General features: G+C 38.5%; 1 protein-coding gene across 9 annotated transcripts in view; it reads left to right on the forward strand.

Moving 5' to 3' along the window:
* Positions 1–25,583, forward strand: part of LOC109418124 (talin-2) — a 226,222-nt gene that overhangs the window by 185,076 nt on the left and 15,563 nt on the right. For 8 of the 9 annotated variants that reach the window (XM_019692313.3, XM_019692315.3, XM_019692317.3 and 5 more), the window contains 7 exons: positions 60–931; positions 995–1,498; positions 10,306–10,397; positions 11,020–11,108; positions 11,746–12,409; positions 13,179–17,213; positions 17,281–17,471. In XM_019692313.3, the coding sequence (XP_019547858.2) occupies positions 120–931; positions 995–1,498; positions 10,306–10,397; positions 11,020–11,108; positions 11,746–12,409; positions 13,179–17,213; positions 17,281–17,471 (6,387 nt within the window). In that variant the 5' untranslated portion in view covers positions 60–119. The remainder of the gene's footprint in view (positions 1–59; positions 932–994; positions 1,499–10,305; positions 10,398–11,019; positions 11,109–11,745; positions 12,410–13,178; positions 17,214–17,280; positions 17,472–25,583) is intronic. The other variant, XM_029870908.2, reaches the window with a different exon arrangement.

Genomic DNA, 25,583 nt, shown 5'->3' on the forward strand with positions numbered 1-25,583 from the left:
CCCGTAATCTAATTTCTCGTTTATTTCTCCCCTTTTTTCCCACACAAACACACACACAGTGTCACTCACGAACGGTCGCCGTCTGCCGTTGTCAGCAGCAGCAGCAGCATCAAAGGACCATGTCGGCGCTGTCGTTACGAATCAGCCTGGAGGGTGGTCGAGTCACAAAGACCATCCAGTTCGACCCCAACACGACCGTGTTCGATGCCTGCCGCATCATCAAGGACAAATTCGCCGAAGCGGTGCAGGGACAGGCACAGGAATTTGGCCTCTTTCTGGCGGATGAGGACACCCGGCAGGGCGTTTGGCTGGAACCGGCGCGGAATTTGGGGTACTATCTGTTGAGGAATCACGATGTTCTGGAGTATCGGAGGAAGCACCGGAACCTGCGGGTTCGGATGCTGGACGGTGCCCTCAAGACGATTCTGGTTGACGATTCCCAGCCCGTTTCGCAGCTTATGGTGGTCATTTGTACCAAGATCGGTATTACCAATCACGAAGAGTATGGATTGGTTCGCGAAGATCCAGAGTCACAGAACGAAAACCTCCCGGATAACAAGTCCAACATGGGTACACTGACCCTGCGCCGGAAGGTCGCCGAACGAGAACGTGACGCCAAGATGGAGAGCTTGAGAAAGAAACTGCGAACGGATGACGAGATCCATTGGGTCGACGTTGGCAAGACCCTCCGCGAGCAAGGAATCGACGAATCGGAAACGGTCCTGTTGAGGCGGAAGTTCTTCTACTCGGATCAGAACATCGATTCGCGGGATCCGGTGCAACTGAATCTGCTCTACGTGCAGGCCAGGGATGCCATCCTGGATGGCACCCATCCGGTTACACAGGAGAAGGCCTGCGAATTCGCGGGGATTCAGGTGCAGATCCAGTTCGGCGATCACAACGAGTCCAAGCACAAACCGGGATTCTTGGAGTAAGTATTCCGTTTGAATCGTTCCCTTCACAATACTAACCATCAATCTCCCCCAATCAACAGCCTCCGCGAATTCCTGCCCGGCTCGTACGCCCGCGTCAAGAACATCGAGAAAAAGGTTTTCGCCGAACATCGCAAACACCAAGGCCTCTCCGATCTGGACGCCAAGTATCTCTACACCAAAACGGCTCGCGAGCTCCCCACCTATGGCGTTACGTTCTTCCTGGTAAAGGAGAAAATGACCGGTAAGAACAAGCTGGTCCCGCGGCTGCTCGGCGTGACCAAGAGTTCCGTCCTGCGACTGGATGAAACCACGAAGGAAATCCTGAAAACGTGGCCACTGACCACGGTTCGTCGGTGGGGAGCTTCACCGAACACGTTCACGCTGGATTTTGGCGATTACGCCGATCAGTACTACTCGGTGCAGACTACGGAAGCCGAGCAGATTGTGCAGCTGATCGCCGGGTATATCGATATCATCCTGAAGAAGAAACAGGCCAAGGAGCACTTTGGGATCGAAGGTGACGAGGGGTCGACCATGGTGGAGGAGAGCGTGGCACCGTCAAAGTGAGTATTGTATTTTTGGGGTTTGATAGCATCTACGTTTATGATCTGTGGAAATTATGATCAAGGTTTTCATCCGCTGAATAATGTATAGAATGAAAATCAGAACTGATGTCCCAGTTTTGAATTTTTTCAACAATTTTCTACACTATTTTCCCATTTTTTTTCGAATTGAACATGTTTTTTTCCAGAAATTCTTCAGGAATTCATTCAGGATTCTTACCACAGTTTTTCGAAAATATTTTGAACATTGAAAAAAAAAACTAAAAACTTTTTCAAAGAAAAAATAATTGGAAAATTATAAAATTTGGAAATCATCTCTTCAGGAAATTCTGTAGCAATTTATATTCGGATTCTTCAAAAAAAAAAAGTCTAAATATAGTGTCACGGCATGGTCATTAATAAACCTGCGCTCACAAAGTCATTCTACTTGAAAACATAGTGATTACGACACCGATAGATTTTAGGGGCTGTCCATAAACCACGTGGTCATTTTTTTGGGACTTTTCAACCCCCCCCCCCCGCGTGGTCAGTAGTCCATACAATTTTTTTTATTTGTCCATACAAAATGATCATTGGCCGAACTCCACCCCCCCCCCCCCCCCCCCCCAAAAGACCACGTGGTTTATGGACAGCCCCTTATTTGTGATATCATAAATATGCGCTCACTCACTCTAACATAAAATACAAAAATATGGAACAAAACAAGCAGCGCTTTAATTTTTTGTTCAAGGAAGAAAGAGATTGGGAGCATCCTGCAGAACAAATGGAACAGTCTCCCAACCAGAGCTGTAATTTTTCGACAGGCCTTTATGATAGCGATATTTTGCTTTTTTCATTTTCTCCGTTTTGGGTTTCCTGTCAATGTTGCTTTCCGATCAGCAACACGGGAGCGAAATGAAATAGGTACTCACACTCGCACACAGCGTGCTGTAAGCGAGAGCTGACAGGGCTAAATTTCCAATCAGTTTTCTGTAATTGAGTGTTTTCACCCGTGGTAGCGTATAGGGCACTCACTCTCACAAGTCACCGCTTGAGACGAATGGCCATTCAGCATGAGTAGTGTGATTGGGAATTGATCTTGTTGGGTCGCTTACGAATGGAGCTCTCGGACTCTGCCAGTTCTCACATCGAGGAACTGAAAACGACCTCCGCAGTAACTCATTTTCGGTTGAAAAACAGGCACTGAGACTGATATTTTGCAGGACTGCTCCCAACTATCCACATTTATTTTTCAACCTTTCGATATAAACTTATTTAAGTTTTTTACGCATTCATCTTGATATTTTCTAAGAATTTTTTTTTCTGCTAGGGTGCGGGCACCGGTTTTGGCCAGTCTAAGGGAAATCATTTTTATAAAAATAACCAATAATCCAATGAAAACTACCAATGTGTCAAATGAAAGGTTTCGATCTATACTTTATTAGAAAAATGCAGAAATCAAGCTAATACTTGATTTTTGTATTGAAAGTGGCACTGGCCAAAATAGAAGCATTGCCGCAGTTTTGGCCATATTCTCATCTTTGGTTTCTATTTTGGCCAATCACTTCTTATGGGAGTGGCCAAATTAGAAGCACCCTGGCCAAAATAGATATATGGGAGCTGATTTTTTAAGGAAACTTATTTTTTTCTTCCAGTTTTTAATCAAAATGTATGGTTTTCACATCTGTAATCACCATATTATATTACAGTCGAACCTCCATGAGTCGATGCTCCTTGACTCGATATCGACTCATGGAGGTAATTTTTTCCATACTGAAATTTTTTTTCTGGGTTACTATGATGGTCCCTTCAAAGAGCTTCCTAAAGGATTTTTGTTCCACTTCTCGATATTTCCTTGAGTCGATGGTCCCTTCAATATCGACTCATGGAGGTTTTACTGTAGAATCTACTAGTAAAAAATAAATTTACCGATTTAGATCGTAACAGGCTGAATACCGCACTATGGCCAAAACTCCGGGCTGGTTAAAACTGAAGCTTCTACCCCAGTATAAATTCTTGAAATTTTTCTCTATCATTGTTTCAATAACATAATGTTTTTTTGTATGAAGTCCTTCCAGTGCAGTGGGAATTTCATCAGGCATTGTCCACAACATTTTGCCTATGTTTTTTTTCTTTTTGCCCTATTTTATCATTTTTCAACCGTTTTTGCCTTTTTATAGTTTTTTATTCCATCACACTGTAACTATTTTTTTTTTTCAAAAATATTTCCTAGATCTTCAGAGTTATCCAAGGCTAAGAAGTTTTTAACAATCTGTTGTTTTTATTTTTGTTCATACTTACCCAAGCTCCAAGTTTTTAATCTGGATACATCTAATCAATATAGGGATAGGCGGGGTATAATGAGCAGGTTATAAATTAACAAAACAAATGCATAATTGTAGTCTAATTATCTAAAGTAAAATGAGTTGATGACAAAACATTAGTCAAAAAATCCGTTTACCGTGAAAAATTAATCAAAATGCGTAAAGTGGTCATGTAGGTACTGGGACAATATTATGAGAATCAAGTGACTTAAAATAAGGTTTTGGGAATCGAAATCACAACTTAGTGGGCATCTATCGATTTTCTTGATATTCCCTAGACCAATGAAATGTATTTGTAACACTTTTCAACTATTTGTATAATTCATTTGTTGAAAAAATATGCTTCAAAGAGTTGGTATTAGGGTGGGGCAATTATCACCGTTTAAAAATTCCTCATTAGAAGACTCATTGGAACATCACAGTTCCCTACAAATTAAACCTTGTAAACACTTCAAATTATTAACATTGATTGTTGTCGGTATCATTGACAAAAATAGTTAATTAGTATGTGATTGTGAACAAAAACATTAAATTTTACAACATTTATAACTTTATTCGGAATTTCAACGATTAGCTTTCGTCAGTTCAAATGAGAATTGAACGTTAAAATTACACATTGGTTGCACTCAGTTTACTGGATTTGGTGGCAAAATGCTTAAGTTGCTAATTATGCCCCGCCTACCCCTAATTCCAAAAAAAAGATCTAAAATAGTGCATTACGAAAGCTAATAGGAATAATAGAATTGAATTTACAGTTCTTTTCAAATAAAACTATGCAAAACAATTGAAGAAAAAAATCACGGATATTTTATTTCTTTTTTATTTTTTTTGTAATGGTTGTGTAAATTTTCGAGAATTTAAGAAATTTAAGATATTTATGAAATTTAAGAAAAATACAAGCTTTTTAAATAGTTGTACTATTTAAAGGATGAAGCATAGAAAAAAGCATTTAAAAATAAACTTTGAAAATTAGTGTTTCTTACTTAAAGACTTTTTTTTTACCTTGTTGGCTCATATTTGAGCAATACCTGGAAAAGTTTTTCAAAATAATAATGATTATAAGCAGATAAATTATAAGAGGTATATTTTCAAATGAACGCCAAACAAATTTGCTGCACTTTTGAGGATATGGATAAAACGAATAAATATAAACAGTTCCAAACAGTTGTCATGGACAGGCGCGCCTAGAATGCAAACGCCTTTGACAAGGGCCTACCTGTCCATCCACATACTATGGCTTTGGTTGGCTGTAACTATATTTTGAAAATATTTCACTTATTATTTTCATGGCTGTCAAATACATTCCAAAGCTGCAAATAAGCTAAAACCAGTCGGTTGATTCCACAATTCCGGCATTACTAACAATTAGACTTATCGAATCTTGTCCTTGTTGCTTTACTTGATCAAAATTCACTGGCCTTGGTTCTCTGTTATCCCTAGACGAATCCCTATCAAGATCGCGGCTCGATTTTGGATACATTTCCGAAGAAACCTTTTAATTTCAGTTTGTTATTTTTGAAAAGATAAAGAAGTTTTGTGCCTTTTTGAGAAAAGATTTCAAAATTGCGAAACTCACTCATAAGGGCTTTACCCTCTTTCAATTTTTTTGGTTAGAAATATATAACCATAATGTTATGGTTCAATAACTATAACAGATATCCTGCAGGGCTTTCTACAGTAAGCTGCGGTATTTTTGATATAACAATGTTCTGCTAAATTATTAAAAAAATGTAAATTTTAATTTTTTAGAGAAATTTTGGAAAATATTTTTGACAAAACTCTAAGTTTTAGTATTTCTTACTAGTAAACTTCAGAAGGCAAAATTCAATGATAAATGTATTCTTGATTGTGTGATGTCAACCACAAGTTGACTTGTAAATTTATGTAGATTCTGCGATAATTATCGAATATCATCTGAAGCCCACGGAAGACTTTCAAGCGTCCGAGGAGATTACTCTGAAATTTATGGAAATTGAATTCCAAAGAATTCTATCGAAATTCCAGAAGTTTCTTTGGGTAATCCAAGATATTACAGTTTTCCCTTGTATAGCAGGAAAACACAAAAAAATGTTAAAAAGTGAAACAAAGGCATAAATTAAATTGAACACTTTTCCAAATGTTTCTCTAATATTTGCGTTTCAAGAAATCAATTAGACTTAATTGTGAAACTTTTCTAAAATTGTTTCCCATTAGTTAATAAAGCAGCATTTCCTAGCTTGTTATTAATCAACAAATAAGATATGTAGTATACTCTAGTCAAATTTTTCAGAAAATTGCCAAAAAGCTTCTCAAGAACCGATAGAGCTTATTTTTTTTTCTAAAATTTAAGTTTTGAAATTTTGTAAAAATATAGATTTTATAAGAAAGTACAGTTTTTTCTGAGTCACTATTATTTTCTTAAGATTTTTGGAACTTCATTTTGAAACTTTACTTTTTCTATTTCAGAAATTTCCCCAGAAGGTACTCTAATTTTTTTCTTCTTTCTACTTTTGTCCGAATTTTCTTTTCCTCTTTTAAAACTTAAAACTGATTTTTTTTTGTTTTAGAACTTCTCCAAGATTTTGTTTCTTTTTTCCTTGAAGTTTTACTTAAAAACTCGTTCTGTTAATCTCCAAAAGAGTTTTTTTGCAGATTATCTTCAGTTATACGTACTATATTTTTTAAAAATATTGTTATAGAACGTCAATTATAAAAATAATACATACGACTTTTACATACCGTGCAAACCTTCTACAAAAAGTGATAACAGGATATTCAACACTGTGCTCCAGGGTTTTCAATAGGTATCCTCAGAGAAGTTTTTTTTAGAAAAAAAAAAAACAAGGAATATCTTCTACCATTGGTTTAATTATCCCTTAAACGATTTGTATATAAAGATCCAGCAGCGGTTTTAAAAAATGCTGTTGTATTTGAAGTCTCACGACAATTCTTAAAAGTTTTCCATTTTTTTAAGAATTGGAAGAAGTAATTATTTAATATATAATAAGTGGGAAATCTCATGATTTGAAATTTGAAGAATGCTTATGGCCCAGAAAAACTACAAGGAAAAATTTGTACCGAAATGGTATACACATTATTTTTAATATTTTGTCTTCCATTTTTTGTAATTTTTTAATAAAATTTCTAACGAAATGTAATTTAGTCGCGCAATATCCTGCTTCTGCCTAAATATGAATTTTATTTATTTTTAAGATATAAAATTCCAAACTATTAGCCTCCCTTGAACGATGGGAGTTTTTTTTCTGACGTATTTGCACAATAATTATTCTGTCATTATGGAACGATGTGAGCTAGAGCAGCTACGCCTCCATTTTTTTTTAAATTAATGGTCCAAACATGACTTTTAGGTGCTCTCCACTATTCCGAGGAACATTGAAGTTTGATTCTGCTTTGTAAGCAGAATATCAGACATTTATGACTGTAATTACATTCTAGAACTCGGTTTTTCAATCCTATTAAGATTTTGGGCAAACATCCTGGAATTAAGGAAGTTGTAAATCAATATTTCTTCATACAAAAAACTGATCGAGCAACAACTTTTGAAACCATCAATTTTGAGATGTTTAGTAGAACTCGTTTGAATAGAAGTTAAAAAAAATGCTAAACAAAAAAATATAAAAATAAACCCCTTGAACATTAAAAATAAGTAAGGAAGAGAAAATTTCAGCTACCTTCCAAAAGTTTAGAGACAGTAGTTGAAAATAAAAAAAAATAAAAGCATATTTGCTTCACTTTTGTAAAAAAAAATAAAATAAAAATAAACTACTATACTAAACAGAAATCTTATAAGAACGAGAAAATGCCTTTTCTACTACTTTTGTATATAGTGAGGGCATAAGTTTTGGTCAGTCTAATATTTTTTTTATAATAAAAGTCAATAATTCTATTAAAAGGGCATTTTTTATTATCGTACAAATTGGGCCGAAGGGTCTCAGATTTTCATGAAACTTTTTCCACAGGCAGGGCTCATGGATATATGAACAAAAAAAAAATGAGGAAAATTCAGGGTCGCCTATTTTTCCGGAAAACTCAGGTGAAATTTTTTTGTTTTCCCCTGACACTACTTACTTTGAAAAATCATAACTCAAGAACGAAGCATCGTAGAAACAAAGTTTTTTTTAAGAAAATGGGAATAAATTTTCTCAGAAATCAAAATAAAAATGAACAGGAAAAAGTTTCCCACAAAATTTTCCACAGTTGAGAAAATTCGTAAAGAAAAGCCGGAAGCACTATGTCCGAACTCGTGGAAAATTTTCGAAAAAATATTTTTGAGAAGGTTATTTTATAAGCTTCAATCGCTGAAATTTTTGGAATGCACTTTTTTTTCGTTTTTGAGTTATTGTCAATTTTGTTGAAAATGTCCAAATGTGCCATAAAAGCCTTTTCTTTGAAAAATCATAACTCAAGAACGAAGCATCGTAGAAACAAAGTTTTTTTTAGAAAATGGGAATAAATTTTCTCAGAAATAAAAAAAAATGAACAGGAAAAAGTTTCCCACAAAACTTTCCACAGTTGAGAAAATTCGTAAAGAAAAGCCGGAAGAACTATGTCCGAACTCGTGGAAAATTTTAGAAAAAATATTTTTGAGAAGGTTATTTTATAAGCTTCAATCGCTGGAATTTTTGGAATGCACTTTTTTTCGTTTTTGAGTTATTGCCAATTTTGTTAAAAATGTCCAAATGTGCCATAAAAGCCTTTTCTTTGAAAAATCATAACTCAAGAACGAAGCATCGTAGAAACAAAGTTTTTTAATGAAAATGAAAGCAAATTTTCTCAGGAATCCGAAAAAATATATGAAAAAGAAAAAGTTTTCCACAAAATTTTCCACCGTTGAGAAAATTCATAAAGAAAAGCCGGAAAAACTATGTCTGAACTCGTAGAAAATTTTCAAAAAAATATTTTTGGGAATGTAATTATATAAATTTGATCGCTGAAATGTACTTTTTTTTTCGTTACTGAGTTATGGTCAATTATGTGAAAATGACCATGTAAGCCTATATAAATTTGCCATAACTCAGGAACGAAAATCAAGTGCATTCCAAAAATTTCAGCGATCCAAGCTTATGAAATTACCTTCTCAAAAATATTTTTTTAAAAATTTTCCACGAGTTCGGACATAGTTTTTCCGGCTTTTCTTTATGAATTTTCTCAACGGTGAAAAATTTTGCGGAAAACTTTTTCCATTTCATATATATTTTTTTTTTTTGATTCCTGAGAAAATTTGCTTTCATTTTCATTAAAAAACATTGTTTCAACGATGCTTCGTTCTTGAGTTATGATTTTTCAAAGAAAAGGCTGTTATGGCACATTTGGACATTTTTCAACAAAACTGGCCATAACTGAAAAACAAAAAAAAGTGCATTCCAAAAATTTCAGCGATTAAAGCTTATAAAATAACCTTCTCAAAAATATTTTTTCAAAAATTTCCACGAGTTCGGGCATAGATTTCTGAGAAAATTTGCTTTTTTTCTAATAAAAACTTTGTTTCTTCGATGCTTCGTTCTTGAGTTATGATTTTTCAAAGTAGGTAGTGTCAGGGGAAAACAAAAAAAAATCCAACAGAGTTTTCCTGAAAATAGGCGACCCTGAATTTTCCTCAATTTTTTTTGTTCATATTTTTTGTTCATATACCCTGCCTATGGAGAAAGTTTCATGAAAATCTGAGACCCTTCGGCCCAAACCCGTACGGTAATAAAAATAAAACCCCAAAACTACCAAAGTGTCAAATGAAGGGTTTCAATCTATATTTTGTAGGAAAATGCAAAAATCAAGCTCATAATTGAATTTTGCAATCAAAGTGGCACTGACCAAAATAGAAGCACTGCATCAGCTTTGGCCATATTCTCAATGTTGATTTCTATTTTGGCCAATCACGTGTATTTCTTATGGAAGTGGCCACATTAAAAGCACCCAGGTCAAAATAAACACATGGGAGCTGATATTTTAAGAAAACTTATTTTTTCTTGCATTTTTTTTAAATCAAATTCTATGGTTTTCACAGCTGTAGTGGTCATATTATATAAGGATCTAGTAGTAAAAAATAAATTTATGCTGATCCAGATCGCAACAGACCGAAAAACGCACTATGGCCAAAACACCTAACTGACGAAAACTGACGCTTATACCCTATATTCGACCAGATAGGCATATTTTTTACTGTGACTGACAGACTTCTCCAGAGTCGTGCCTACAGTCTAGCATTCGACACCGAAGAAGTCTTCAAGTCGCAAACGAAATAGGCCTATCAGTCCAAAGTATTGAAAGTGAAAATTGAAAAGGAAAATATAGTTTTATTACTTAATGTCCCGATGCTTTTGGAAGGCAGCTGGAACTATTTTGAACAATCTCCGGAAGGAAATTCCTAACATGTCAAGAAAATCAATAAACATTCTAAGAAAATTACTTGTAAAGGAGTTTGCTAATTAAAAGACATGATTGTTTTTATTTTTTCTAGTCATTCACCATGATTAATAAACCATTTATGATTTCTCGTTTAACCCGCAGGGCCACCTTCTTGCAACATGAAGAAACGACCCCATCCGGCAAGGTGGAAACCCAGTCGATTGCCAAACCAGCCATCATGCGAGGATACGACGGTAAGTGCAATATTTGTAGCTGCCCTGCTTCATTTCAGTTCAAACGTTACGGAAGGTCAAAAGATTTGGACGTCTTCCTGGGCAGTACGATGTTCGCACGTTGAAACTAGAAAGCTCTATCCCCTATACCAGATCATGAATAGTTGTGGGCAGATGTCAAGCATAATAGCATTTATCATCCCAACAACAGATGCAGCGTACCAGGAAGACGTTCAACTCTTTTTCCCTCTCGTTTCCAGTGGTGGGTGGGTGAGCTCTAGGGCGATAGGAATGAAAATGCAGAAAGGATGTTACCCGTCCGTCACAGAGAGCCCACGCCAATCCCATAACTTTGCGTCATATATTCCTATACCTACCTACGGCTGTGTGCTGTTTGGTATATGAATGTATGTCCGTCCGTCCATCCATCCGAGACATTTCTCCCATTTCATTATTATCTGTTTTTTTTTTTGCCGTTGTTCTATCCATTATGTTGCTTGCAATTGAATGCATCCATGAGTGATATATGTTTCATTTTATTTTATTTTTTTCATCTCTTTTTTTACTTTCTCTTTTTTCTTATAATTTATGTTACACAATTACACGGTTTGGTTCTTTTGCGGGGAACGCCAAAACACTGAAGGCGAACGTCCGTATGGCACTGGGGAGATGCAATCGATGCAGTACGGGGCAATCGTCGGGCAGGTCAATCTGGCCCATCAACCGCCCATGGTGAGAAATATTTCAGTTTAAATAATTTATTTATTTGAGCAAATGTCCACTTTAATTTGCATCACACCAAGCAATTGATAGGTTAACCAACTAACCCTAATAGAAATCATAATTCTCCTCTTTCACGCTGCTCTCGTTCGAAAACACTAACCCAAAACAAGACCGCCGCTGCACAGGCGTAGGTGAATTGCAATTTTACCAAACTAAATTTTCTAGCTAATGTTAGTTTTATTGGCATACGCTATGCTTAAACCAAATATTATATTCATATTTGGAGATTTGTTTCAATTATTGAATTAATTTAGACCGAAGCATGAAACCAAGAAAATCACTTTCTTTGAAAAAAAAATTCAAATTTGTTCAGGTATTCAACAATTAAGTTCCAATAAATTTTGCACAAAACTTTCAAAATATTTTTCTAGAAATTGTCCAATAAGTTCTTTGAAAACTCACATTAAAATATTTTACTGTTTTAATCCGCTATTCTGGTGTTTTTTCTATTGTGTAATTTGAACATGCTTCGATCAAATTTTATAAATAATTGAAATAACTCTTCTAATCAGAACCATGCAGTACTGACATCAGCAATTCTACATCAATTCTAATACTTCCTCTATCTCACTCAACCCCAACACAGTTGCAACAAACCCGTATCAGCACGGTTCTCTCGGAACCTCAACGAGCCCTCGTCGGATACATTTCGGCCGGACAGGATGCCATCAACAAAGCCGAAAAGGATCTGGAAAGCAAGGCGCAACTGCCTCCGCTGGGAACCGACCCGGGATCTCTCCAATGGCGCGAAGAAACGCTGGACACCTCCAAGCAGACCGTCACCACTCATCTGGCGACGATGAACGCCGCCACGGCCCAAGTCGTAACGGCCTCGCAGCCGGACGAAATCGATCATGACGCCGTGGGCGCTGCCGTGTCGCAGATCACCCAGAGCATCCCGGAGGTCACCAAGGAAGTTCGGCTGATCGCCGCTCTGATGGACGACGACTGCACTGGCGATAAGCTGCTGGAAGCCACCAGGAAGCTCTGCTCGGCATTTAGTGACTTACTGAAATCGGCCGAACCGGAGAGCAAGGAGCCACGGCAGAACTTGCTGAATGCTGCTAGCCGAGTCGGTGAAGCAAGTGGACAAGTCCTCAGCAGCATGGGCGAAGAGAGCATGGAAAGCCGTGAGTTGCACGATATGCTGCTTGGACTGGCGAAGGCCGTGGCCAACACTACGGCCGCTTTGGTTCTGAAGGCCAAGTCGATTGCTGCCGTTACGGAGGATGAAGCTACACGAAATAGAGGTAAGACTTCCCTTAAAAATCCTGAAGCACCCTGAAATCTCCGGGAACCCCGCAGAAGTCCTTTGCTGGGAACCCTCTCAAACCCTAAACCTAAAACGCCTTGGTTCGCATTAAAACATCTTTAAAATCTCCTATAGTTCTTCTTTCTAGAGAGGGCCTCTGAATCCTTGGATTCTCTCAGAAACATCATGAAACGCCTCAAACACTTCAACACCCATCTGATAGTCTCAGAAACCCATGAAAGCGTAAAAACTTTTTAACGGGAACATCGCTGGTAACCATTCCCTCTAATTCCTGTAACTCTTGAAACTCCTTTAAAACCCTCTGAAACGCCTTGAAATCCCTCTGAATGTCCATGAAGTCCCCTGAAACTCCCAGGAATCCCGCTGAAACTCCATGAAACCAATAGAAGCCCTGAAACGCCGTCTGAAACCCCCTAGGAGCCCCGTAAGATCTCGAAAGCTCTCAAAACCCTGTCGGGAACCCTTCTAGAACGCCCTGAAATAACTAACAATGCCTTGAGTAACCTTTGTGACCTTCCAAACCGTCTGATGCTCCTTGAAATTCCTCAAAAACTTCAGGGGCTCTATGGATTCCGATGAAGCTCCCTGCAAGGCCTTAAAACATCTCTGGAACCCCCTGAACCCGAGGAAACTTTTCCAAATCCTCTTGAAACTCCTCGAAGGCTCTCCGAAACATCCTCGAAACACCTTTCAAACCCTCCCCTGTACTCAAATACGGGTCGTTTTAACGTTGTTTCTCATTTCAGTAATCGCCGCAGCAAGTCAATGCGCGTTGGCCACCAGTCAGCTGGTTGCGTGTGCCCGTGTCGTTGCACCAACGATCCAGAGTCCAGCCTGCCGTGAGCAGCTGGAAGCCGCCGCCCGTGAAGTTGCCAAAGCTGTTGCACATCTCGTTGAAGTATGCAACGAAGCTACCGATAACCAGCAGCTGCGTGGCGACCTCATGAACGCCGCTAAGGACGTATCGAAGACCCTAGCCGAGCTCCTCGAACACATCAAGCTCAGTTCCCGCGAAAAGGCTCGACGCGTCGATGACAATCCAGTAGAGGAAGTCTTGGTTGCCACGGATATACTCGTTTCAGCCTCAGACCCGCAGGAGATGATCCGTCAAGCTCAGCAGCTAGGCAAGGCTACGGCTCAACTGATCCAGAGCATCAAGGGTGAAGCTGAGCGCCAAGAAGATTCGAACCTTCAACGTAAACTCTTGGAAGCAGCCAAACAACTCGCCGATGCTACCGCCAGAATGGTGGAAGCTGCTCGACTTTGCGCTGGCAATCCGCACGACTCCGGTCACCAGGAATCCCTCCGTATCGCAGCAGAAGAACTACGCGTGATCACCACCACCACAGCCAACACCCCAGAGATCAAACGCAGACTCATCAACCGCCTTGAGCAATGTTCCAAGCAAGCAGCGGCAGCTGCTACTCAATGCATCACCGCTGCTCAAAATGCCCTGATGCACAGCAACGATGTCCAAACGAAGGAGATCCTTCTTCAAGACTTCCAAACTGTTGCGGATCAAATTCCACGTCTGGTAGCTGGAGTCAAGAACACCCTCTCTCGTCCTGACGATCCGAACGCACAACTCGGCCTGATCGATGCCGCTGAAATGTTCTTGGAACCAGGAGCACAGGTAGCTCAATCGGCCCGTGACCTTCAACCGACCGTAATGGACCAGGCCGCATCACAGCAACTATCCCGCTCTGCCCAGAACCTCAGCCACGCCATCATTGACCTCCGATCGGCTGCTCACCGTGCCAGAGAAGCTTGCGGAGGAAACGAGCTGGATGCTGCCCTGCAAGCTGTCCGCAACTTACGGAATGTTCTGGATGACACTCGTCGCGCAGGACAAGAAGGCAACTTGAGACCCCTTCCTGGTGAGACAGCCGACAGTTGCTTCAAGCAGCTTGCCGCCGCCAGCAATAACGTTGATTCCTCCCTATACCAACTCATGTCCGCTGTTCAGCAGAGTAACCGAACCTACGCGGGAGTAGCCGGAAGAGACGCCGCACTCGCTCTTGGAGAATACACCAAGAGTGTCCGTGGAGTGGTGGCGACAACTAAGAACCCGGCAGTTGTCGACTGTGCCGATCAGGTGATTCTGGATTCGATCCTGGTGATCGAAGAAGCTCAGAAAACGCTGCAAAACCTTGGCAATCAAGACCAGCTGGTCCATGCAATCAAGCGAACCAAGGGCTCGTTGGGCCGAACCATCGACTGCTTCCCAGGTGTGAAGGACATCAACGAAGCCTACGAAAACATGGCTGACCTGCGAGCCATCCTGGATACGGGTGAGTTCCCACCTTCCACTCGCGCCTACGGTCAGTTGCAGAATGAACTGAAGAGCGCCGCTGATACCTTGAACACCGCCGGTGGTCAAGTCGCACACTCTTACGATAGTTCCATCAAACTGGCCAACACTAGCCAGGACTTCTACCACGCGTACAAAGAACTGATGACCGTCACACTGGAAATGGCTGGACAAACTGTCGAGGACAGAGCTCGCGAAGAGATCGTGAACTCTTTGCGGGGAGTTTCCAACCAGTCAGCGACGCTCCTAGGAACAGCCAAGTTCGTTGCAGGAGATCCGGACAGGCCTAACGCAAAGAACGAACTGTCTTCGGCAGCTCGTATGGTGACGGAGAGCATCAACCGCTTGGTGGATGTGTGCACGCAGGCAGCTCCCGGACAGAAGGAGTGCGACAGCGCTATTCGTAGCATCGAATCGCTGAGACCTCTGCTGGAATCCGCACAAGAGCCGTTAACCGATCAAGGATACTTTGACTGCTTGGATACCGTCATGGAGAAGTCCCGTACCCTGGGAGATGGAATGACCGGAATCGCCAACAATGCCAAGCTGTCGAAACACGTCGAGTTTGGACACTCGGTTGATTCCGTATCTGACTCGATTCGTGGGCTGATTGAATCCGCTGCTCAAGCTGCTTACCTGGTGGGTATTTCCAACCCTACAAGTGTTGGTGGGCGTCCTGGATTGGTGGATCAGGCGCAGTTCGCTCGAGCTTCGCAAGCAATTCGTCAAAGCTGCGAAGTTCTAAGGGGACCGACGAGTTCTCAGCAGCAAGTCCTGTCGGCAGCCACCATCATCGCGAAGCACACCTCCGCCTTGTGCAACGCTTGTCGTAATGCAAGCTCAACGACCACCAATCCGGTTGCCAAGCGTCATTTCGTCCAGGCAGCGAAGGAAGTTGCCAACTCGACGGCTGATTTGGTTCGGGAGATCAAGGCTTTGGACAAAGACTACAGTCCGGTATCGCGAGCTCGTTGCGCCGGGGCTACCGAGCCTCTGTTGGAAGCGGTGTCATCGTTGTGTCAGTTTGCAAACTCTCCGGAATTCATCTCGATTCCGGCTCGGATTTCCACGGAGGGAAGAAAGGCACAGGAGCCGATTCTACATGCAGGTCGAGGAATCTTGGATGGAGCAGTCGATATGGTGAAGACAGCCAAGGTATTGGCAATGACTCCGACGGATCCTCCGGTGTGGCAACAATTGGCCATTCATAGCCGCAACGTATCCGAAAGCATCAAGAAACTGGCCTCCAGTATTCGGGAGAAAGCCCCTGGACAGTTGCAATGCGATCAAGTGCTTGAGATGTTGAAGTCCTGTTCGAGAGATCTTAACTCCGCCGCCTTAGCCGTGGGTGTTGACGGACTTCCTCAACGCAAGGAGAATAACTTGCAAGGATTTACCAATCAGTCTTTGAATGCAGCCTCGGAATTGATCGATCGCTTGGAACCGGTCAAATCCTCTGCGAAGAAGAATGCCGAGAGTTTGGGTCATGCTGTGAATCAAATCGCCAAGCACATTATTCCGTTGACCAATGGAGTCATCGGCGCTTGTTCGCATGTGGTTCACTCTGGCCAGCAAACGGTGCTTATCGATCAGGTTAAGTCAGTTGTGGAATGCTGCTCGCAGTTAGTGCAGGTTGCGAAGAGCGCCGGAGGAAACCCTCGTGCTTCACATCTCCATCCGGAGTTGGATGAGGCTGTTGAATCTACACGTGAAGCTATCCAGGAGCTCAACGCTACGGTTGAACGTTTGTCCACGGAGAATGGAGTTGTGACTGGATTGATGGAACAGATCTCTCGTTCCATGGCCCGCATTACCGACAAACGCCAATCGTTCTTGGGTACATCCATCAACGACACCTTCGTAGACTACCAGACTCGTATGGTGCAGTCGGCTAAGGAAATCGCTCGCTATGCAAACGAGATCAACGCCAAGGCAGCGATCGACCCTTCGAAGTTGGCACAACTTTCCGTTGAAATGACCCACCACTACAGTCAGCTGGCTCAGGATTCGATCGGAGCGTCGGCTTTGACCACGTCTCCAGATGTAGCGATCCGCATTCGTCAGACAGTCACCGATCTGGGACGTTCGGTGAACGTGCTGATCCAGTCGACGGCCGGTATCCGCAAGGACGACAGCTCTGGATTGGTGGAAATCTCTCGCGGTGCTCGGGACGTTTCGGAAAAAGTTTCGCAGGTTCTGGCAGCGCTACAGGCTGGTTCCCGTGGAACCCAGGCCTGCATCAATGCTTCCAGCACCGTGTCGGCCATCATCAGCGATCTGGATACGACCATCATGTTTGCTACGGCCGGAACTCTGCACTCCGAGGAGGAGGGCAAGTTCTCCGATCATCGTGAGCATATTCTGAAGACCGCTAAGGCCTTGGTCGAGGACACCAAGATCTTGGTGGCTGGGGCTGCCGGAACGCAGGATCAGCTCGCGGCCGCTGCACAGAACGCTGTCACGACTATCTGTGAGTATTTTATTGGAAGTCTTGGGATTCTCAACCAGAATATATAACACCTCCTGAATAATTTCAGTGCAACTAGCGGAAGCGGTCAAGCACGGAGCGGCCTCGCTCGGTTCCAACCAGCCGGACTCGCAAGTGATGGTGATGAACGCGGTGAAAGATGTCGCTGCAGCACTCGGTGAGCTAATAAACGCTACTAAGCTTGCATCTGGTAAACCCATTAACGACCCGGCTATGAATGATTTGAAAGATAGCGCTAAGGTATGTTGTTTTTTTTTTCGTATTCGTTCTCTTCACCCCTCTATAGTTTTGTCCTGTTTCTTTCTGTACTCTTCTGTTTCCATCCTGAGAAACCCGCTAGCCACCCTACTTTTCGCTATACAATTTCATTTAATACTCTTTCTTGAATCTGCCACTAAACAATCATGATGTGATAATTTTACCCTTATTATTATTTATTGGAAATTATTTATTGGAATCATTGTTGAGCTGTCAGTTCAAATGTTGTGATTAATATCCTTTTGTTTCGGTGGCCGCATTACAATTATATTTGTATTCGAATAATCCCAATATATATTTAATCAGTCCAATAACCGCAAGTTTAATCCCGGAACTAATTCCATACCGTGCTTTAATAGAATATTTATCGAACAGAAGAAGTTATAATGAGTCTAATGTACTGCTTAGCGCTTGGCATTGAACTAGATTGGCTGCAGTAGAATTGACGCGAGTCGAGTCCTAATATGAACTAACGGCTTTTCAACAACAACAAATAGGTGTCATAATGCGCGTAATGAAATTGAAGGTTCAAGATTGATATTAAAATCTGTGATATCACGGCATATGTGTTTGTTAAGTTTTAGGAACACGTTCAGCACACGATTTTTATTGTGATAAAAACAATTAATTAATAATTAACTCATCAGTATCATACAGTTGCTGGCTCACAGAAAATACTCCAAACTAGATGAATAGCCTATATTCTTGGGTTACAGTTGCGTGTGAAGTTTACTGTTTTCTTTGGAGTGTCCCAGTCCGATTCCTTGAAATCTCACCTAATGATCTTTATTTATAAATATTACAACATATGAACTACTTTACACCTCTAGGTTTAACGCAGAAGGAAAATTCAAGTTTAAAATTGAGAATATTCGACGATCTCTTTCTATACTAAATTTGATCCGTTGGGCATTCCAAAAAGTGCAAACGGTGTTTAAAAAGTATACACTAACCCAAAATTACTCGTGATGGGTATTTAAGTATGGCAGAATACGTTACCAATAGGCTGTGGCTTATTTTTAAAAGTTGTTGAAACCTGGAATTCGTACGCTCTTTTGGATTCAAATGACATAAAAAGAGAAAACTCTGAGTTTGAGCCAAAAATATTGAGATTTATAGGTGACGCAATCTCCTCAAAGTTCAATTTTCGAGTAATAAAAAGTTGTATTTAATTCAAGTGCCATAACTTTTTCAATTTTCAGCCTACTTTCAATCTTTTTTTTATGAATCTCTCGCAAATTGAATTTTAAATAAACTTGTGCAACACTATTTTTTTTCCAAAGTCACGCAAAATATGTATGATGTTTTAAAGATTTATTTTTTTCTTCTTTTTACAAAAAAAATAACTTCAGGGCTCGATCACTTTTCAACCGCTTGATCAATTTCAAATCCTCTGGCGTGCTTTTGTAGACATTTCTGTTGCCTATCTTTGTCCCGATCAAACTATTCGTCAAAGTATTCATTTTTGTGATACTTTTCACTAAAAACTGCCAAAATATGCCTTGAAACTTGATATTTTTTTCATATAAAATTGGAGTTCAGGACGATTTTTTGTAAGGTTTGACTCCAAACCGGATAGATACTAAGCACCATAATTAGGAATATGGATCAAAGTCACGAGTTAACTCATGCATGATTTTTTTTCGGTGGTGGGTTTGGCGAGTCAAGAATCGCGCGTGAAACAACTCAACCATGAGATTTGAGAATTCGAGTTTTTATCAACAATGGGTATTTTAAAAGCAACAAAAATATCTACAAAAGCACGCTAAAAGATTTGGAATTGGTCAAGCCGTAAAAAGTTATCGCGCCCTAAAGTTATGTTTTTTGTTAAAAGAAGAAAGAAAAATAAATGAAATCTTTTAAAAGTCATATTTTGGTTAACTTTAGAAAAATTTAGAGTTTTACAAGTTTATTCAAAAATCAATTGGCGAGAGATTTATAAAAAAGATTTAAAATCAGCTGAAAATTGAAAAAGTTATGGCACTTGAACTGAAAACACCTTTTTATTACTCGAAAATTCAACTTTGAGGCGATTGCGCAACATCTAAATTTCAATAAGTTTGGCTCAAACTCAGAGGTTTCTCATTTTATGTCATTCGAATCCAAAAGAGCTTACGAATTCCAGGTTTCAACAACTTTGGAAAAATAAGACGCAGCCTCGTTAACAGTTATATGACATAAATTTATAGGATTTTGGACTTAAAAATACGTCACTTTTGTAAAAATTCGTCAAATGTGACGAAAAAATGTGAATATGTTTGATATTATTCATGATACGTTACGTTCAGTCTAATGTGACAGAAAATTACGTCACTTGGCCATTTAAATTATCCGAGTAGAGGTGAAGTATTGTTGGTTTGATTGATATAAGAGATAAAAGATCTGAAATTAATATCTAAAAAGTTTTATTAGAACATCTGAACAATATCAAAATTTAATATTTTAAGATCAAACGAATGGCTTGCAGTTTTTTGTTAGATCTTACTAGATCTAAATATGACAGGGTGATGATTTTCCACAAATTTTAGATATTATTTTTTGATCTTTTATCTCATATTATTAAAACCATAATTACTTTTTCATCTCTATCAAATAAGTTATTATATTGAGCTGCTTTCCTCTATATGGGTAATGCCACATACAGGGGATGGCCAAAATGTTTGGGATAGGCAACTTTTTTTTCTTCCACAAAAAAGTTCAACAAGCTGTAACTTTTCATAGAGTGCTTAAAAAAATCTCCAATTTTGACTGTTTGTCAACCTATTATATGTCCATCATTGGTACACATTTAGGCTCGATTGATTAATCTTTCGCAAAGTTAGAACCGTTCGGGTAAAACACTATTTTTTAGACAACTCATTTTTGAGCTGTCATATCTCGGAAACCAGTGAACCAAATTGAAATAAATTTTGAACGTACACTAACAATATACAAATGCTTCACAAACTATTAAAAGATAGTTACTTTTTTAACGTTGAAAAAAGTTATCATAGATTGACACTTTTTCGATTTTTCTCGAAAAAATGTATTTTTTTACGTCAATGTCAGAAAATTTTAGTGTTGATGTCCAAAGATTTTCCACTTTTATTCTCAAGTTATCTTCAATCATATATTAGAGCCTATTTAGATTAAAGGAAGAACACATTTAGTAATTTTTGTGTGGTATTGTAAATTTGACTTATTTTCCTCTATATGGGTAAAAATTTCAACCCGGTATAACATGATTCACCGTGAGAAAATATTACATTTTATAACGTTGCATTAAGTATCAATATATTGTTGATAAACTTTAAAAAAATCATTCAAATCGGTTCATTGGTTTCCGAGATATGACAGCTCAAAAATGAGTTGTCTAAAAAACAGTGTTTTACCCGAACGGTTCTAACTTCGCGAAAAATTATTCAATAGAGCCCAACTTTGTACCAATGATGCACATATAATAGGTTGACAAACAGTCAAAATTTGAGATTTTTGATGCACTCTATGAAAAGTTACAGCATGTTGAATTTTTCTGTGGGAGAAAAAAAAAGTTGCCTATCCCAAACATTTTGGCCACCCCCTGTATAACGCTTCCATAACTGTGTATTGTCTCCAGTTAGCCTAGTGGTTAAGGCTGGATCGCCAATCCGGAGACGGCGGGATTCCCTTTCCAGTCGGGAAAACTTTCTCGACTCCCTGGGCATAGTGTATCATTGTCCTTGCCTCACAATATACAAATTCATGCAATGACAGGCAAAGAAAGCCCTTCAATTAATAACTGTGGAAGTGCTCAATGAACACTAAGTTGATGCATGACAGGCCTAGTCCCAGTGGGGACGTTGAGCCATAAAGAAGAAGAAGAAGTGTGTATTGTTACTCGTTGCTTGCTTTCTAGTACATAGTAAGAGTAACATTTGCAGACCATTGTGCTTGACGGATTTGTAGAACGAAGTAAGTAAGTGAGTAAGTGCCAAAACTGGCCAACTCATTACAGGAACCAAGTTACATGGCGACCGTGACAGGCTTATTCAAAATTGAAACTTGTTATAGTGAAACTATCATAATTAGCGATTAGCGAAAGGTGCAGCTTTGCAAGTATTGAATTCTTTAATACATTATATGTGAAGAATAATAATTGAGGGGCCCAGATGCAAAGGGGTGTAAATGTCAATTAGATTGTCCCAAAATTGCACATGGTCAAAAAGCTTGGGGGCTCACCCTGCAAATGATAGCTAAGCTGCCGTAATTCTGCAAAGTGACGTAAGCGCCATTCAAAATATCGATATGTATAATATCTGGAGTAAAAATAACACTGTGGTATGCCTGCTGTACTAGAAAGCAAGATCCAGTCGTAATCTTTCATCTATGGAAAGAAACTTAGAGGATGAGCAAGAGTTTTATGTATAATAACCAAAAAATGGGCCTAAACTATCAATGTCGCTTACGTCACTTTGCAGAATTAGGGCAGTAAGGGTGTTAGAAACAAACTTTTGTATGACGGCAACTTTCAGAAATGACGTTTAGAGGTCGCCCCGGCGAGATTTTTGAAAAATGGCCATTTTTCGTAATAAATTTTATACAAATATTTTTTACCGTACAAAAATTGGCAATACCCACTATTTTTATATTTTTTACAGCTTGATATGGATCCAAACTTCTTGAAAAAATGATTAACGACATGTTTTGCAGGTAACATTTTAATACTGAATTTTTGAATTAACTAAAATTTGTCATTTTTTTATACACTGTGCATTTTACCCATCATAAAAAGTATCTAAACCTAATACTAATTTAAAACAATTTCCATAAAAAGATAGGAAATTTTATGAGGATAAACTTTGCCGAAGACAGCATGGCGTTTTTTCTATCCGTTTTAGAGTTATTCACGATTAACTATTTAATGAAATTTGAATTTCAATGTATTTTTCTAAAAATGTCACATAAGAACTTCTTAAAAAGACATACAAAGTAAAAAATCACGTATGATCAACAAGTTCTTGTCTTGATTGTGTTATGGAATTATGGTGACATCATTAATTTTATGGTATTCAATCCCTTCATATAGAATTTAACTAGCAAAAATTTCTTAAAAAGCTAGCTCTCTTGACAATCTTTGTACTGCCTATTGTTTTTTTAAAGATATTCTCCACAAAATGTTGAGCCATATTTTCGCGTTTAACTTACTTTCCTGTCGATATTATCAATTATTTTTCTACACGAAGACGTATGAGTCCTGGACCAGTGAAACAGCCCTGGAAACAGTGGCAAAGTGAATAAAGGCGAATACGTTGATCCATACCAAATTTAAATCGCGATTACGAACATCTTACGTAAGAATACCAATTTTTAGATACTAAGTTCCAATTTAAGACATTCTAAAAAGCAGAGCATGTCTTTTTTTACATTTACTGAATTGAACTATCTTATCAACACCGAAAATAAGATACACCGAGGCAACTTGAAACGGGTGGGATGAGATGGACCAGTGACTTAACGTAATGTTATCCAAGGTTAGAACAATTTGATTACCATAATACATACAGGGGATACTCAAAATAACTGGGACAGGCAAAATTTTTACTTTTCAAAAAACTTCAACTTGCTGTAACTTTTCGAAAAAGGCATCAAATATTCTCAAATTTTTACTGTAAGCTCATCAACTAGCTGTGTATCAGTGGTCAAAATTTGGGAAGGATCGGGCCATTCTACACAAAGTTATAAAGGTTCTAGAAAAAGGTATAATTATTCGATAGCCAATTTTGAGCTGCTATATCTCCGGATTCAATGACCCGAATGCAATGAAATTTTGATCATTTATTACTTAAATAATGAACTTTGAAAAACAGTTGATTTAATTTGAAATTATTAATCAGAAAAAAGTTATGGCGATTTCAATTATTCCATGTTTATTTATCTATTTTTCATATGCATCCCATTACTTTTTCAATTTAATGAAGGCTATTTGGTTGCTTTTCTTTGAAACATAAATATATTCAATTCAATTAGAGGGAATTCAAATGAACTATAATTACTATCTCGAATTTTGAAACGATGATGAAGTTTTGGAAAAAATGGTGTACTATTAGAAAAATAATCTAATCGAAATAATTTTCTTTCGTGTGAAGAATTTTAAGTTTAGTCAAATGTTTTTGATACCGTCGTGCGGGGCTTCTTTTTACACTTTTTCATGATTTTTCAACTTTATGACATTATAACTCCCAGAGTAGTGAATGGATTTCCACAATTTTTACACATAATAATTGTGAGTATGTATGTAGGATGTATGCAAAATTTGAACTAAATCCATCAATAAACAAAAAAGTTGTTCATACACCAATCGGACACATCTCATATAGAACCAGACGGGGGCTACTTTGGACATTTTTATCTAAAACAAAATTGCATTTCAAATTCCAGGTTTATTTAGAAAACTATTTTGTACCAATACTGTAGTATACTATATCATACATGATTTCAATAAATTTATGCGTTTGAAGATGGTTCCGTGCTACCTTTGGTAGTATGAGCAGCGTGATATTGCTATATAAATAGCCTGAAAAAAGGACCATCAATCCTTTATTTGGGTGAAATGGTCATTTATAATGTATAACGATACAAATATTCGATTGTATATGCTACGTTGATATATTTTGAATGAATTGATCAACCCTTTGAAATTTATGAACTGTAGAAACAATGCTTACAGACCAATTGTTCTGATACGTTATGTATATTTTATTGATTTATTCGATGCATTTCGCGTCCTGCCAAGCAATAAACGGTCTGTTTGAAAAATAATTTAAACCAAATGGAGGGAAAACTATTGCTTCGTAATAGTCCCAAAGACATCAAACAGATTTGAACCATATTTCGAATTCAAAAAATCCATATTCGAAAGTGTCCAAAGTAGCCCCGCATTTCAAAAGTAACCCCGCACGACGGTAGCTCATTATATGAGTCATAAATGATCAAAATTTCATTGCATTCGGTTCATTGAATCCGGAGATATAACAGCTCAAAATTGGCTATCGGATAATTATACCTTTATCTAGAACCTTTATAACTTTGTGTAGAATGGCCCGATCCTTCCCAAATTTTGACCACTGATACACAACTAGTTGATGAACTTATATATGAAATTTGAGAATATTTGATGCCCTTTTCGAAAGGTTACAGCGATTTGAACATTTCTTGAAAAGTGAAATTTTTACCTGTCCCAGTTATTTTGAGTATCCCCAGTACACGGCATACAATAAGACAAGGTAGGCTATTATTGGTAAACAACAGTTTTGGACGTAAGCAAGTGACGTCATTTTTATCATCCTATATGTTGATCAAAATGATAGGGACTACTAGAACGTTTTATTCATGTCTTTGAACGATTTGAACAACATCATTGGAAAACAAAACCGGCATGTTTTGCGGAATGATAAATGATATAGAAAATGGGCCGTGTGTTTGATTGTGTATTATGCTCGTATAAACCATTGTCAGTACATCACCGTTAAAAATGCCATGGCCTACTGAGGCATCTCAAAATGGTACCTAATGATAAAGTTTCTCGCTAGTAGGTACCTTTCTGTATCAAAGAAAATGAATTTGTCAACGGAAACAAAAATTCAATAAATTATGCCACCATAATTCCTAAACACAATCAAGACAAAAACTTGTTGAGCATACATGATTTTTTACTTTGTATGTCTTTTTAAGAAGTTCTTATGTGACATTTTTAGAAAAATACACAAAAATTAAAATTTCACCAAATAGTAAATCGTGAATAACTCTGAAACGGATAGAAAAAACGCAATGCTGTCTTCGGCAAAGTTTTTCCTCACAAAATTTCCTATCTTTTACGGAAATTGTTTAAAATTAGCATTAGGTTCAGATAGTTTTTATGATGGGTAAAATGCACAGTATATCAAAAAATGACAAATTTTAGTAAACTCAAAATTCAGTATCAAAAAGTTACCTGCAAAACATGTCGTTCATCATTTTTTACAAGAAGTTTGGATCCATATCAAGCTGTAAAAAATATAAAAATAGTAGGTATTGCCAATATTTGTACGGTAAAAATATTTGTATGAATTTTATTACGAAAAATGGCCATTTTTCAAA

This window comes from Aedes albopictus, chromosome 2, assembly GCF_035046485.1.
Source record: "Aedes albopictus strain Foshan chromosome 2, AalbF5, whole genome shotgun sequence".
Classification (NCBI taxonomy): Eukaryota; Metazoa; Arthropoda; class Insecta; order Diptera; family Culicidae; genus Aedes; species Aedes albopictus.